The 15,744-nt window shown below is 42.5% G+C and overlaps 1 protein-coding gene across 3 annotated transcripts in view; it reads right to left on the bottom strand.

The window, feature by feature from the left end:
- ttc39a (tetratricopeptide repeat domain 39A) overlaps positions 1–15,341 on the bottom strand; it is a 29,488-nt gene extending 14,147 nt beyond the window's left edge. Inside the window, exons 1-5 of one of the 3 annotated variants that reach the window (XM_026157953.2) lie at positions 15,143–15,341; positions 13,838–13,888; positions 13,636–13,686; positions 13,305–13,358; positions 4,829–4,933 (exon numbers count right to left, since the gene is read on the bottom strand). In XM_026157953.2, the coding sequence (XP_026013738.1) occupies positions 4,829–4,933; positions 13,305–13,358; positions 13,636–13,686; positions 13,838–13,888; positions 15,143–15,195 (314 nt within the window). In that variant the 5' untranslated portion in view covers positions 15,196–15,341. Of the gene's footprint in view, positions 1–4,828; positions 4,934–9,903; positions 10,054–13,304; positions 13,359–13,635; positions 13,687–13,837; positions 13,889–15,142 lie in introns of those variants that run through there. The other 2 variants (XM_080297224.1, XM_026157955.2) reach the window with 2 other exon arrangements.
- Positions 15,342–15,744: the final 403 nt, after the last annotated feature.

Below are 15,744 nucleotides of genomic sequence, written 5' to 3'. Positions count from 1 at the left end.
GCTGTCAGCGTTAACGCGCCGTCATCACGACTAATGCGATTAATAATAAACCCATCTGGAGCGCAGACGGAGTCAAAATCCCTGAAATGTGTGTGTCAACGCATTTCGGGTAGTTTGTCCGAAGTTTGTTCATTCTGTGCTCCAGGAGGGCATCAAAAATCGCGTTAATCGTGACGACCGCGTTAACGCCGCGTTAACGCTGACAGCCCTAATTTTGGGGGGAAATTAGTTCGTCCATGCTTGGACTTCTTCTGTATTGTAAACGTGCTAATCAGTCCGTGCATGATTACATTGCTCCGCCCATCAAAAAGCCTGCGCATGCGTGAAAATATCGCCCATCGTCGATTATTGGACTGACTATTGCCGGTTGGAAAATTTTTGCATATCGCCCAACCCTACTGGGGAGGCCAATCCATGACTGTGTTTTCCTATCCAGGTATGCTCCTTCTGCACTTGTAGAGTGTTTGGGATCCCTGTCATGCTGAACAATGAAGCAGTTGTCAATCAGATGCTTTCTAGATGGTGGCTCAAAATCCCATGGCAGTTTTCTGTGTTGGTGATTCTCTCAGTGGTGAGATACCCAACATGAGTGGCTGAAATGTTGCCCCAAACCATGAAAGAGCCTCCACCAAGTTTTACAGGTAGGTGTAGACACTCAGTACTGTCCCTCTCTCCTGATCTCCTCTGTACATATTGAACCAAACCAAAAACTTCACACTTTGATTCATCGATCTGTATGACCTGTTGCCATTAATTTTCACTCCAGTTTTAAAAAAAAGATTTTCTCCTTGTTTCCTTCCTCAAGGTTGGCTTCTTGAAGGCCATCAGTCCACTGAGAACATTTGTATTGATGCTGAAGGGCCAGATGGATCTGAAAGTCATGTCCTTTTTCATCTGCAGTACATAGTGTTTATGCCTTTATGCCACTTCTTTTATCATCCTCCACTTGTCCACTTTCCTCAAATTTTAGCTAATAGCCATTTGGTAATCCCCCTTTTGTTCCAAAAATATTATTTCCTGCCTGTCAAACTGTGTTACCTTTGGCATTTTTAATAGATTCAACTAAAGAAATGGGAATAAATTATGTATTTTTTATGACAAGCTTCTAGCAACAAAGTGCCTGAAGATATAATTCAAAGTTAGTTCTTTGCTAAGTTATCTGACATGTGTAGACACAACACTGGTTCATCGGTTGACTTGAATGATTCATAGGTCTGAAACAAAAAAGAAAACATTTCTCTGAAGGTGCCCCGGTATAAGGATTGGACTGAAAAGGAGTGAAAACGCTGCCAAGTCCTTCGTAATACCCCGAGAACTATTGCTCAAGACCACAAAATGAAAAGAAAGGCTGGCTCATTGGAAACGAATGCAAAGAAATGAGGCTTGACTCAAGGATTCTGACTTCTAATCATAAACTACAAAACATGAGGACCTGTGACCTGAATCCCAGCTAAACCACAACACAGCATCTAAAATTAAAGGAATAAACAAATCAGTGATCCAGTAAGATTTTCAGGACAATCGGACGCTTGAATATCTCCACAGACCTGCAATAAGTTAACCAGCTACACGATGTACTTCCTGTGAGAACCTCCGTTCGGTTTCTGCTACTCCTCAGCTGCTATGGTTCGTTTGGCTTGGTGTCTAGCCTCTTCCTCTTCTGCTTCATCTCGCCCTCCAGCTGTCAGTCCACTTATGGTTTTATGTTTTTATCTGGATCCACTGCTTTTATACCAGTTTATTTATCACTGCTTTCATTGACTGTTCCACTGCCTCCTGATATGACGCACATTTTCAGTAATTTGACATGTAGTTTGTGGTTTTTCTATCACCTTTAATGGCCATTGTATTTCTCGTAAAGTAAATCAAGTTTCCAGTTTTACAACGGCTTTCAGTTAATGAGTGAAGCATAAATCTACTGTCTCCTGTGCTGAGCTGTCCACCTGCACAAACAGTGCTTAAACAGAGTATTGGTCCATGCTTGCTAACAGCGCACTAATTCCATGTGTCCGTAATAACCGACCCCGTCATAAATAACTGCGGCGGAGGACTTTAACGCACGAGTCTCGCTCAAGACCAAAGTTATCCAAAAGATTCAGGGTGATTGGCGATATGGTGACCGTGACTGTAAGGCACTGACTAAAGTCTCTACAAACACAATATTGTTCCACAGTCAGATTTCCAATTAATATGCACTGTGTATAAACGAGGTCTTGCTCCCAATGCATCCTGGGACGACCTCCAACTACCTGTGACCATAAACACGAACGTAGGGGTAAATGTAGCAGACACAAGATTGACTAAATAGAAACTGTGTCCACATATGTGTGTGTCCTTGCCCCACATGGCCGCGTCAGACTACAGCTGACAGGTGGAGGAAAACAAAGCAAATCCTGCCTGCAAGAAAAGGTGTGAGATCTAAAAGTCTGAAACTTAATGCTAACGTGTCTGACGAGCAGTTCAAGGCCGAGCAAGTGGAAGAACACAAAAGCTGCGGGATGCAAAGATTCACAGGCTCTACAACACATGATAACTCCAGAAAACATCCCCGCTGATGTGTCCAGGTGCATTAAAATGATATACAGCATGCTGAAAGCCCAACAGCTGTCATTTCCTCTCATAAAAGCTTTTTCTGAGGAGAAAATGAGGTTGTGGATGTTATTGGGTTGTGTACAAAGCAAACAAAATATTAAAAAATCAGTTTAATTGCAGTTCTGCATGTAAATGGAATAGAGCCGGCTGCACAGGGAGAAACCTGTGAGGCAGAAATCAGGACACCAACAGGAGTGTGAGGTTTTAGATTTATCCACATCGTCAGCACGGGTAGAATATTTCCCAAATCCAAGTTTAAATAACAAACACCAGGAAAGACGGATCAAAAAATAATAATGTAAAAAACAAAGAGTGTGAGTTCATTCACGCTTAATGTCGTCACACACATGTCTCTCAGCAACAACACCACACACCGGTTTACTGTTTCAAAACTACAAACACAGTCAGGGCTAAAAGGAAGCTATTGTTTGATGCTGGGCAGCACTGGAAAGAAGAAACTGGGCTGAGGAGCGGCCCACAGACCCAGAGGACGGATCAAAGCAGCGGCACGATAAAGGTGCTGATAACACGCAGTGGACACCGAGTAACACGATGACTCGGTGTTGGAGTACAAACCTGGAGGTGCCGTTTCTACGTGCAGCGTTATGTTAATGTAACTTAAAGCAGCACACGGTTCACATAACCTGTTCATGTAAACACAGCGGAAACTGCAATTACAGTTTATTGGCTTTAATGTATCTTGTCTATTAAGACTTTGACACCTTATTTCTTATATCTATTATAGTTTTAATTCTCTATTTTATCTTATTTAACTTTAGATTCAATTTACTTGCCCACTGTGGGTCACTGCAATGCGGTGTTTGTCCTGCACTTAACAAAGAACCGACAAGAAGCTTGACTTTAACTGCACTGCAGTACGATGGTTCCAGCTGTCACTGATTCAGGACTCAAAAACATCATCTTACAGACTTTATTTTCCAAGCATGTTATGGGCCCGACAGAGCCTGCTGTGATTTGTCCCAGTTGCTGTGTCATGTTGTCTCTCCAGCTTCAGGTGCCGCACTTTTGTACAGCCAACTCTTCTCAGCAACTGGGTCAGAGCACAGAGGACAGCTCCAGACTCAGGCAGCATTTCTGGTTTTATATGTTGTGGCTGCCGAATGTGGGACCTCTGTGGTGCTTTGGGTGATTTAGCCTTTTTAACTTATTATTTTTACCTGATCAACTTCAGAGTTTTAATATGTTTCTCTTTTGATGGTGATTGTGGTCTGTCCATCTCTTTTAGTTAAACTGTTCGAAGAAACCTTCGCTTTATTTGCCTCCTTGTCTCCTTTTTCAAACGCGACACTTTTTGTTGTTTCCCCACATAATTGGACCTTCATGGAAACATCACAACACATTAAAAAGCTCCTTCTAATTGTACAGCCATCTTCAAAGGCTGAATAGTGAATTTATCTTCAATATCTAAGTGTCCTCTTAATTAGAGAAACTGTACTGATCCTGCCACTGGGAAGAATTTAAAGCAGTGAGTGCTCTGAAAGCTCAAAACAAATAAAGCACAGCTTCTTAATTCTTAAACTTTTATTGGACATTTAATTCAATCTAATTCATTTAGAGACGGCTTCAGATTTTAACGTGAAAAACGTAACAGCAATCATGGCAGCATGTAAAAAAAAGTGATCATCATCAGAACATTTTCAGAAAACTGGGTGACAAAGCTAAAAGTTCCAGGTCCTGACACGTCCACAGTGAGAGACACAAACTACTAACAGAGACCTGCAACATTAGGGGACGACTGTCTAAAAGTCCTCCAAGTCACCAAAGATCCAAGAAAAACATTCAAGGAACTGCAGCAGGGTTAAAATAGAAGAGCAGTGAGGTGAAATCACCGCAGATCTAAAAAACGAATCCTCTGAATGATCCCTTAACTCACATTTATGACCTTCATATCTTTTGATAAGTTCTTGGACGCTCATGAAAAAACATGGTCAAAGTTTCAAATAATGAGGCAAAAGCTCAGATTTTGGACTGCTGTCAGTCTGAACAGAAGCTCCGCCCACCTGCTGTTCAAACCCTCTGTTTGAGAGGGGGAGCCAATCAGCAGACAGTTGTCTTAAGGGAAGAGGAACTAAAACTAAACTTGTTTCAGACAGAGGCCCAATATCAGATAAATAAGAATTATTTTGAACCGTGAAAGTTACTGAGAACACTCGAAAGGTCAAAGGCCGGCGAGAACAGCACCCGTAGCAGGTCGTTACGCAGGTGGTGCTCCTACCTGCATCTGAGCCGCGCCTGCGCCTCCTCAAAGTCGTTTCTGAGGAACAGATCCAGGGCGGCCATACAGTCCTCGAGAGCCAGCGTCAGGTCTGACCGCGAGCAGCTGCAGAAACAAAACAAACAGCAAATCTGGATGAAAACATGCTGAAAATACATCATCGTCCAAACACAAGGACGTAGCTGTGATCAAAGTGTACACAAAACAAGCCTGTGTCATATAAGGCAACCCTAAAAAGTGTTTGTGTCTTTGACTGGCCCCAAGAATAAAAACACAATCTAAAAAACATTTTGTCCTGAATCGTAACATATTCATAAGTTATTAAATTCTCTGCACTCGAGACAGAAACCAGAAAATGAACACAGAGCGAGCCAGACGAGCAAACCGGCTGGAGGGAGCGCTTGTGGCGGGGCGTGGCCTGCGGTGCCGTGCAGAGGAGGCGGACGCACCTGCACGGCACCGCAGGCCACGCCCCGCCACAGTGCTGTTTGCTGTTACTGATTCTGCTATTTGAAATTACAGACATAATCATACATTTAGACAAGGACAAGCTCCGGGAGCAGTTTCTGAATCTTTTATTAAAGATAAAGAACAGATGCGCTTCGTGGCTTAAAAAAGATCACGTCACCTTGTATTCGTCACGTGACGGGCGTGTGTACGACCTGGAGTCGTCCATCTTTGATTTGACCCGCTGTAGCCATGAAACTTTAAACGTATGTTTCACTTGTTAAACTCGGGGAGAAAACAGCAGCCAGAATGTGAAAAACTCGTTAATGACGGGCAGATTAAACAGAGAGAAGCTAAGCTGATGGAAATTCTAAAAAACATTAAGCTGATTCGTTAACTTTGCTTGGATTGTTGCTTGTTTGCTGTGTAATTACTTTTTATTACATTTACTGGATTTTGGACTAAATGACGTCAATCCCTGCCATGAAATATACACAACTTTTTATTTTTTTTTACATTAAGTATTAGTTAATTAGCTTAATGTAATACTTTCGAAGGGTTTTCAGGAGAAAAGCATCTTCTGTCTAAAAAACAAATTATGACAGAACTTGTGGAACGATGCTCTCAGGTTCGACCAAAATGCAGATGTTTCACCAAAACGCACAGCACCGCCTTTGGCAAAAAGCACCCACAGCACATGGGTGAAGGGGAGAGGATTGGGGCTTGTTTTGCAGCCACGGGACCCTGGCACCTTGAGTAAAATCTAAAAACGCTTGAATAAAAAATTATTCAAGAGTCAAATGTGAAGTCAACTGTCTGAGAGCTAAAGCTTGGTCAAAACAGAGTCATTCAACAGACAGAGATCCCAAGCAGAGCAGCAAATCTGCAACAGAATAACTGGGGGGAAAAATCAAGGTGCTGCACTGGGCCAAAGTCCAGACCTCTCCCTCATTAAAATGCTGTGGTGGGAGTTTAGGAGAGCTGGGTAAAAATGAATGCATGAGAGAGGCTAATACATTTAGACAGGAAATGATGCTATAAGCATTTCTACAAGTTGGGGTGTTCTTAGATAAATGAATAAATCACAACCTGGTCTGAACAAGATTTTTTTTATTATATCCTGATACGTACAAACTTCAAATTCAAAGAGGGTGTACTCCATTTTTACGAAGCTAGAAGCCACTATTGCGTGAAATGACCTCACTGTCTACTCTCTCCCGTATTTTGTGCTTTGTCTTGATTGTGGTTTCTTGTGTCTTTCTGTGGTCTTGATTTCCCCCCTCGGCCCCTTCCAGTCTGGACAGATGGCTGCCCTCCCAGAAGGTTTTTTATGTAGAAAAAGGCGAGTTTCTTTCTTGGATCACTGGCTTTTTCTCTAAAACACCGTTAGCTCTTTACCTTACAACATAACGTCCCTGAGGGCAACTATCATTCCCATTTAAGTGCAGGAACACACTCTGTCAGTATTACCCGCTCAGCCCATGTCAGCATTAGACAGCTGCAGAGGAATAAAAGAGTCCAACTGAGCACTGAGGAAACGCAGCTACAGCTAACGTGTCTGACACGTTCCTGTCCATTAGAAACACAAAGAAGCCATAAACTCACTTCATACATACACATACCACCAGCAGCATGATAGAAAGAAGCACACATACTGGTGCAGCTCTGCTAATGACATGCGGGTGACTGCTGTGTTCACCATATGACCGGCAGGCAGCAGTTTCCTGCTAACAGAAACCTCCTCTCACTGGTGCACTGTGCAAAACTCAGGTGACTTTTAGAAATGCTCTTTGTTGTCAGCAACAATACACACACACACACACACACACACACACACACACACACACACACACTGACAAAATAATGCAACCGAAGCTATAAACAGCATTATATAAACATTAGCAATTAGCATACAATGATTAACTTATTTTACCATTGGCTATTTTCTAATTTAGTGTCCACAGATGATACTTTAATATGAAGATCAATAATAAAATCCAAGAGCAGCACATTGTGCGCACATTTATGTTGTTAATCCTGCAGAGTCACATGTCTTCCACCAGTGGCCACTGAGTGAATCCAACCAGTCCAACCAGAGCTGTTGGTACAGTCCATACCGGTTTTCTGTACGAGTAAAGGTGCAGCGACTACAGAGTATTCAACCCCGTAAGCCACAGAGTCAATATTCTCACCTGCAAAAATCCCCAGATGTAGGCAGGAACAGATGAAAACACTGAAATACAATAAACCTGCAGCTCACTAATCCAGAGTGAAAACTGGAAACTCAAATACTGACAGAGTGCTTGTGCATTAAAGAGAGAATAACACACATATTACACTGACACAGTGACGCTGACTGTACTTAACCTGATCTAAGAGTTATGAAGTGCAACATTAATTTTAGTCACAGTAATACCCTGTGACCTCTCGGTCAAAGTCCCACCTTTAAAATATAACCGGGGCCCAGTTCAGAGTTTAAATGACAGGCCTACAGAAGAATTAAGAAATGCTAATACTTACACCAAATGTATAGCTTTGCCAAACATTTATTGTAACCTTACCCTAAATCTTTACTCGAGGCATGTTTAGTTATTATTTTAGATTTTAGAAAGTTGCTTTATATTGTAAGGTAAAGACACTACAATACAAGACAGAAAACCCAACAATTAGACAGTATCCTATGAGCAAGCACTTGGTGACAGTAGGATGGAAAAACTCCTTTATGACAGGACCTTGTAGTACCATATCACCCTATTAGAGCACTTCGCTCTCGCTCTGCAGGCCTACTTGTTGTTCCTAGAGTATTTAAAAGTAGAATGGGAGGCAGAGCCTTCAGTTTTCAGGCCCCTCTTCTGTGGAACCAGCTTCCAGTTTGGATTCAGGAGACAGACACTATCTCTACTTTCAAGATTAGGCTTCAAACTTTCCTTTTTGCTAAAGCATATAGTTAGGGCTGGACCAGGTGACCCTGAATCCTCCCTTAGTTATGCTGCAATAGACGTAGGCTGCCGGGGGATTCCCATGATGCATTGAGTTTTTCCTTTCCAGTCACCTTTCTCACTCACTATGTGTTAACAGACCTCTCTGCATTGAATCATATCTGTTATTAACCTCTGTCTCTCTTCCACAGCATGTCTTTATCCTGTCTTCCTTCTCTCACCCCAACCAGTCGCAGCAGATGGCCCCGCCCCTCCCTGAGCCTGGTTCTGCTGGAGGTTTCTTCCTGTTAAAAGGGAGTTTTTCCTTCCCACTGTCGCCAAAGTGCTTGCTCATAGGGGGTCATATGATTGTTGGGTTTTCCTCTGTATCTATGAAGCGCCTTGAGGCGACTTTTGTTGTGATTTGGCGCTATATAAATAAAATTGAATTGAATTGAATTGAAAAAACTCCAGCACTTCCAGGTTGAGGGAGGGGGGGGGGGGGCCATCTGCCACGACCGGTCAGGAGGGTGAGGGGTAAAGGGGAGAGAAGGGAGAGCATAGGGAGACGGGACAAAATACTGACTATAGAAAATTTAATAGCATCCAGAAATGGAAAGATACAAGCATCACGGGATGCAGCCTGAGCCGACTGCAGCATAACTACAGGGATGGTTCAGAGTCACCTGATCCAGCCCCAACTATAAGCCTTAGTAACAAAGAAAGTTTTAAACTTAAATTAGTGGAGTCAAATTACCTGTTAGACTCAGGCCACAATGATACTGAGGTAGATAAGGAATTGTTAAAAACTGCAGTGTGTCAGCAGTATTAAACAGACGCCTTACGCAGCAGGTTTGTGTGCATGTTACATAAAAGAGGGCTGATTTTAATAATAAACCACATTTTTTGTGTTACTGGATTCCTGCTATTCAGATTTTTTAGATAAAGGCTGAAACCTGTGTCTGCAAAGCTGAGGACAGCAAAGCATCAGTGGATATATCATTTCCTTATAGGTGGAAACCGACTCAACTGGTACCGGCTGACTGGAAAACAAGATTTTGGCACCTTGAACGCAATCTGAGAAGAACAAAAATAAAGGAAATGGACTGTGTGAAGGAAAGAAAAGGCAGAAAGAGGAGAGTGTGCGAGGTTCAGGCTGTGCATACCACGCATCGTCCAAATAATTTAATTAGGTTCAAGTCAGCAAGTCTCAAATTCTGCATTGATTTCTCCAGAGAGCAAATTACACAATGATGATCATTATCAGGCAAAGGCGCGCGCGCACACACACACACACACACACACACACACACACACACACACACACACAGAGCCACTATTCATACACACTCACACACCACTGCATGTGCTGATGCAAACCAATAAGTGCACACATGCACCCACACAACCACGCACACACCCTTTCCTGGAGTGACAAAGCATTAGTTTTATCAACTGTGTGACACAGAGCTTTCAGCATATCAGACAGGCTGGTATAACATGTTCGAAGGCCTTGTTACGGGAAACAAAAGAAGCGAGCAGCTCCGACAATAAATCGAGCGAGTTTGTCCACATGCCTGAGAGACAGGAGTGGAAAACAAACGTCACATGAGAATGGAAACACGGCAGGAAAAGTCACATTCGCAGAGCATCTCACACTCTCACGACTGCATGAGAAACACACGTCATCCCAACATGAGCGCATCTTACCCGTTCGACAGAGTCTCTTCCTCCCCTGACATTTTCATCTGGCAAAGTGTGTGTGTGTGTGTCCGGAAGAGACGCAGAGAAAGCGACTAAAGTAAGAGAGAGAAAATAGCAGAAGTGGCTGTGAGCCCGGGGCCTTTCCAGCAGTGCAGTGCGATGCTGTGTGTCTCTTTCTGTAGCAGCAGAAACAGCAGAAGGTTAGGCAGAGAGAGAGCGTGAGAGAGAGAGGTAGGGATGAATGAATGAGAGAGAGAAAACGAGGGAGGAACGAGAGGTAGGACGCAACAGCAGCCCTTAATAAGACTGGGATGACTATCACACATGGAGAGAAAGCCTGGCCCACCTCGTCTGATCATCACCCTCATGCTCCACACTGCAGTCTCCGCTCTGATTGGTTAATGCAAAATCAGGCGCATGGCTGAAATGCCCACTTTCACAGTCAGGGGATTTTTCTGTGTAGTGAGGATACTTCCAAAAACTAAACCCTGGAGGAGCAATGTGCTAAAAGCAGAAGTGTTCATAGTCACGAAGCCATTTTTCATCATAAAAAGACACAAACGCTTTCCGCCACTGTAGGTGGGAAAGAAATGTGGCTTTCTGAGGCGCAGCTGGTCAGGGCTGCTGCAGAGGCTGCTCACTGCAGCGGGCAGACGGTCCAGGAATAGACGTCGATGCAGCGCAGCGGCTCCAAAATGTAGACGCACGAGAAATAATGTGAAATCGTGAATGGAGAACGGGGGCAGTGCCAGGACTTGAGCTGTATATCACTGCGAACAGCCCATTGCCAGTCATCCATTAGATGTGAGTGAGTGTGAATGGGTGAGAGAGCGACATAAACACATGTCGGCTGTAGTGTCTCGACCCGCATCTTTAATAAGCAGTTAAAACTACTAAACAAGCAGCAGTAATCAGAGCTGTCAGGCTTTTTGTTTTACATTAAAGTCGAGGAGTTTAATCCCAGTTAGCTGTGCGGATTTACTTTTTTGTCTTAAATACTGAAACTACAAACAAGTCTGTGTCATAACATGATACCTCAGCACTGCATACTCTCTTTGGACCACTTTTGTTAAGCACCGCCTCCTTTTTCTTTCATCCCACTGGCTATGAAGCCGTGCTCAGATAATGCATTCACCAGTCAGCCACCGTGACCTTTGTGTAGTGTTTCCTGCATAATCGTGGGTGTTGTTCCCAGAGGAATCATGGGTAAACGGTGGGTTCGCCGTGACCACGCTTGAGCAAATATACTTGATGAGTTTCCACCTGTGGCGCTGCACGCGAAGCCGAGGCTGACAGTCTTTGTTTCATGCATGACCCCAGTGTGTGCTCGGGTGTGTGGCATGCCAGATACTGTCAGTTTTTAATCTGCAACAGTGTGTTTGCTCTGAAACACCAAGATGCTAAATACATCATGTTTACTGTCACATTAGAAATGATGCAAAAGCAGCAAAATCTCACATCTGACCAGCTAAACCAAGGAGCAGCACTTCTACACTCAAGCTTTATTAAAGTAAATGTATTTTTAGTGAAACAGTTTTATTAGACAGCTAAGCGTTCATGCCACACGATCATATAACATATGCTAATTTGCTGTTTTTGCTTCCCTTCAAAGGTCTTACGGCGCAATCACAGCATGTTTATGAAGCCACGTCTTTGCCCACTAATGAACCTTTAGAAGTTAAACCACCACTCAGCCTGCATTGTTATATAGAAATTGCTTCCTTCCCAGAGGTGGAATGTAAAATACCCATAGCACCTATGTTTGCGTACATGATTATATTTAAATACTTTTTTTCCTGGTGCCAGGTTTTTAATGAGATTACTATGAGATGTAATAGAAATAGTCCTGATTCCTGGTTATTACTACAAACACATCTCTACTACTAACTGGTTTTGCCTCAAAGGCATAACTGTTCCCACATATTTAGCCCAGTTTCTGGCCCGTTATTATCCAGTTACATATACTTCAGTGTGTTTAGTCATGCATAACCACTGGTAGCAGATAATGTATTAATTAGTTCAGTAATTAAGTGTTACTAACTTGCTATTGCCATGCTCATGTTTCCACTAAAATACCCCACTATTACCATGTTATTACCGAGTTTAATAGAAAGGACCACCAGGTTAAATAAAGTATTCTTTATTCTCACTGATGATTTACTGAATTATTGCCATCAAATTACTGACAAAACAAATCCGATATAAAAATTCATCTGCATCATTTTGTTCCTCAACGCTGGAGGAAAATACTGACCGTCAATGAGTCAGAATTACCTGTTTTCAGATACTATAACAGCCACACATATTATTCCTCTCTCCAAAGTTTAACTGTGAACTTTAAAGCAACCGAGCTCCACAGAGATCAAGAGACAGCATAAAGCTTACAGTCATGTGACCGCGCTAAGGGCTTCGTACATATTACTGTTTTTGCTCCCATGAAAGCACAATCGCGAGAACAAAGCTCTCTCAGTGTCCGACGCAGAAACAAGAGGGGGAAAAAAATCTATCTTTATAGAGAGTAGTAAAAAGAAAAGCCTAATTGTTGCTTTCATCTCTCGTGTTTGCTGTGAGGACATCAGAGGGTCATGGGTTTAAATTGAAGATAATTAGATTCTCATTGCCCTCCTCATGGTGCAAAAACACTCCTGCTCACTGCACAACTTGCAAAAACACATTCGTTTACAAAGTTTTGGTTTTTCACTTTGATCAGCCAAACAGGTCATGACATATTTAGCAGGTAGTGGGTTCCTATTGGACACATCTATGCGCCTGTCACATGACTGAGGAGTCCAGGCTGTCGCACACGGATGTGAATTTCAGTTCACATCGATGTGCGATGTCTCCGGGGTTTTTGAGGACCTGGTTTGGCAAAATCGAAGATTTCAGAGCTCACAGACATGTGATATAAAACAAATTAGAAGCAAATCAAATGTTTAAAGCTTTTACATACAAACAAATGTTCATTTATCAGCACAACTTAACACGTCTTCAATTAAAAACAGCAGATGTTCGCTGAAATAAAACCTTTTAAAAATATTTATAAAACTCAAACTAGCTGCCAGTATTTTATAAATATCTAAAAGCGTCCTTTCACTTTATTACGTGCTTCTGATCTTATCAGACAGACACACATTTCTTCTCCAGGCTCTGAACGCTCATCATAGTTTGAATAAGCGATGCTTTCACGGTCACACTCAGGCATAACTAAAGTGCTGAGAGATGATGTTATTCTCAGGTTCCCTCTGTCTGAATTATTGATATCACAAGCAGGAGAAGCTGCCCGTGAACTCCTGACGACTTTGTTACCTCAACATGTGCATCTTTGTGTCTCGATGAAACCAAACATTTCTGTAATCTAAGCCTCGGTTTTCGTGTATGATCTGAGAGAGCTCACAGGCCAGTCTTACCCATTTGATGGATCTGTTGACTCCAGACCATCTTTGTCGTCCGGTATCTGTAACCTGAAACACGGGAACAGAATCGGGCTGTTTTAGAGAAAGGAGAGCAATCTCGAGGGATGAAAACCAGCTGAAAGACAAGCTGTTGTTTGAGGAACACGATCGTGAGAGAGAGAAATATGGACACCGATACATGAGGACACTCCCAGGCCACAATGACTCGCTGATTTCTACAGATATGAACTTGATGACTTTCAGGGAAACCTGTGTGAGACTGGGCTGATGTGGGAGCAAATATTTAAACTTGTTAAATTACATTTGTGAACTTAAAGAAACTTACTTGAAGTCTGTGATGATGGAGTCCAGCTCTGGACTGTTTACATCTGACAACCTGAGATGAGAAATGCAGATGAGTCTGAGCGTAACCGCCTGCCAGAGTTGAACTTATTGTTATGCTGTAATCAGAGCCACGATTAGCAGCGGCTTTATGTTTTCTTTGTTCCTCACAGTACGAAAACATGACGTGCGCAGTGTCACCGTACCGGCTCGGGGAGTCCGGGCTGTCAGGTACGTCTTGTGGATTCATTGCATCCCTGTGAACAGGTCAAAGGTCAGCTTGGGAAAAAACCCCCCACAAGACTGAATCTCATTAAGGTAAGAGGAGGATGTTAGCTGGGAACGTCTGAGGAAAGAAGGGCTGTAGCGAGAACGTGAAGTCTAACTTTTGAAATACTCGATACTATTCCAGCATATGACCGAGTATTTTCTTCTTGTCAGCGTCCCAGCACGTTTTTAAATATGCTGCGGGCATCAAATTCATAATGAGAATTGTTAAATAAAACTGACACCATCGATATTCAAACATATATAAAATATATGTAAATAATGTGGAACGCATTCTGATTTACCTACACTTTACATACAGCCTGAAGTAGGCTGCTAATCAATATAAACATCATACAATCAACAGATGTCCTGAAAAAAACTAAAGTTGTTTGTTTTGGAGTGAAATCGCTAAAATCGTCTGTTCTAGTTAGAACTTTATTTACACATGAATGTGTAACAAAACACAAGAGAGACCCAGCTAAGTGTTGGGCCCCTTCAGAACATCACAAACTACATGGATCATGATGATGGATCATATCAGTGGCTAAACACACGTAACTGTTACATTATTAGACTTTTCTCCCTTTTTGAAACAAAACAAAGTATCAGATCCACTTCCCTCTTTGAGCCTCAAACAGCTGCAAAGTACCTGAAATGACCAGGTCAAAGGGAAAGGCAGCTTGAAACCTTGCAAGTATTATAATGGGACACTGGATAATAAACATTCAGTGCGAGTTATCTCTGGAAAAATAAGCCAAACATGGGGCAGTAACATAAAACTGGACTGTTTACATCAGCCTGTTAAATCTGACTTTCACTAACAGTAAAAAGCTCGCGTGGTCCTGACTGACACATCATGAGCGTCAGGTTGACTAACAGGATGCAGAACACAGACTGACACACGTATAATAATAAGAGAGAAGGAACAGACACCAAACATCTCAGGAGGTTTCTTCCGCCTCTTCCTTTATTAACTACAGAGACTCAAACACACACCGGTGGTTTGCGTGGTTTATTAAAGGGTCCTGGAAATCTCGTGTTCACAGGCTCCAGTGTGTGCTAAACAACAATCTCAGCGCGATGACACGATAACCTCAGGCCAGCGCAGTCACATGACGCCTTAGGTTTAAAAAAAAAAGTGCGATTAAATCCCAGCAGCCGGCCTGACTTCGGAGACAGACAAGCACGGACACGGCCAACCAAGACGCGCCGATCTCCGGGAGCTTTTTTCTTCCACTCACCTTTTGCTGTCATGTTTCTTCACGCTTCGCTTCCAGCTGTTCATGAAACTCATTCCACAGCGCGGGAGGACCAGCGGCGACCGGAGAGGTTTACACAGCGGCTCACACTCACGTCACACGGGAGCGAGTGGAAGGGAAAGCGGCTGCTGCGGCTGCTGCTGCGCGTCTTCCTCCTTCCTGACGTGGAAAGGTGCGCTGCTCATCAACGCAATAATGACTTTTATTTAAATGCACAGGAATGCAGCCGCTCGCCCCGCGGTCCTAAAGCCGTCCTTGTTAGAACGACGCTACAAACAAGGAAGTAAACACAGGCGATAATAATATTCATAAATATGATCTTAAATGCCCAAAATACTAAAAGATATATATTTTTACAAAAAAATATATTTAAGCAAATAATGTTTATTTTTTATTAAAATAATTTTGCTTAAAATGGATAAATGTTACATAGATTTTCTATAAAATTACAGAATTGCTTTGTATAATTTGTTTTAATTACCTAATTAATTTATTTTTATTTATTTGCCCAGCGTGTTTACAGAAATACTTGAAAGGTGACAAAAATGTAAACACGGGTTGTTTATGAGTACTAAAGGTGCTTA

This window comes from Astatotilapia calliptera, chromosome 23 (genome assembly GCF_964374335.1).
Source record: "Astatotilapia calliptera chromosome 23, fAstCal68.1, whole genome shotgun sequence".
Taxonomy (NCBI): Eukaryota; Metazoa; Chordata; class Actinopteri; order Cichliformes; family Cichlidae; genus Astatotilapia; species Astatotilapia calliptera.
This window is presented reverse-complemented; position numbering and strand designations above follow the sequence as displayed.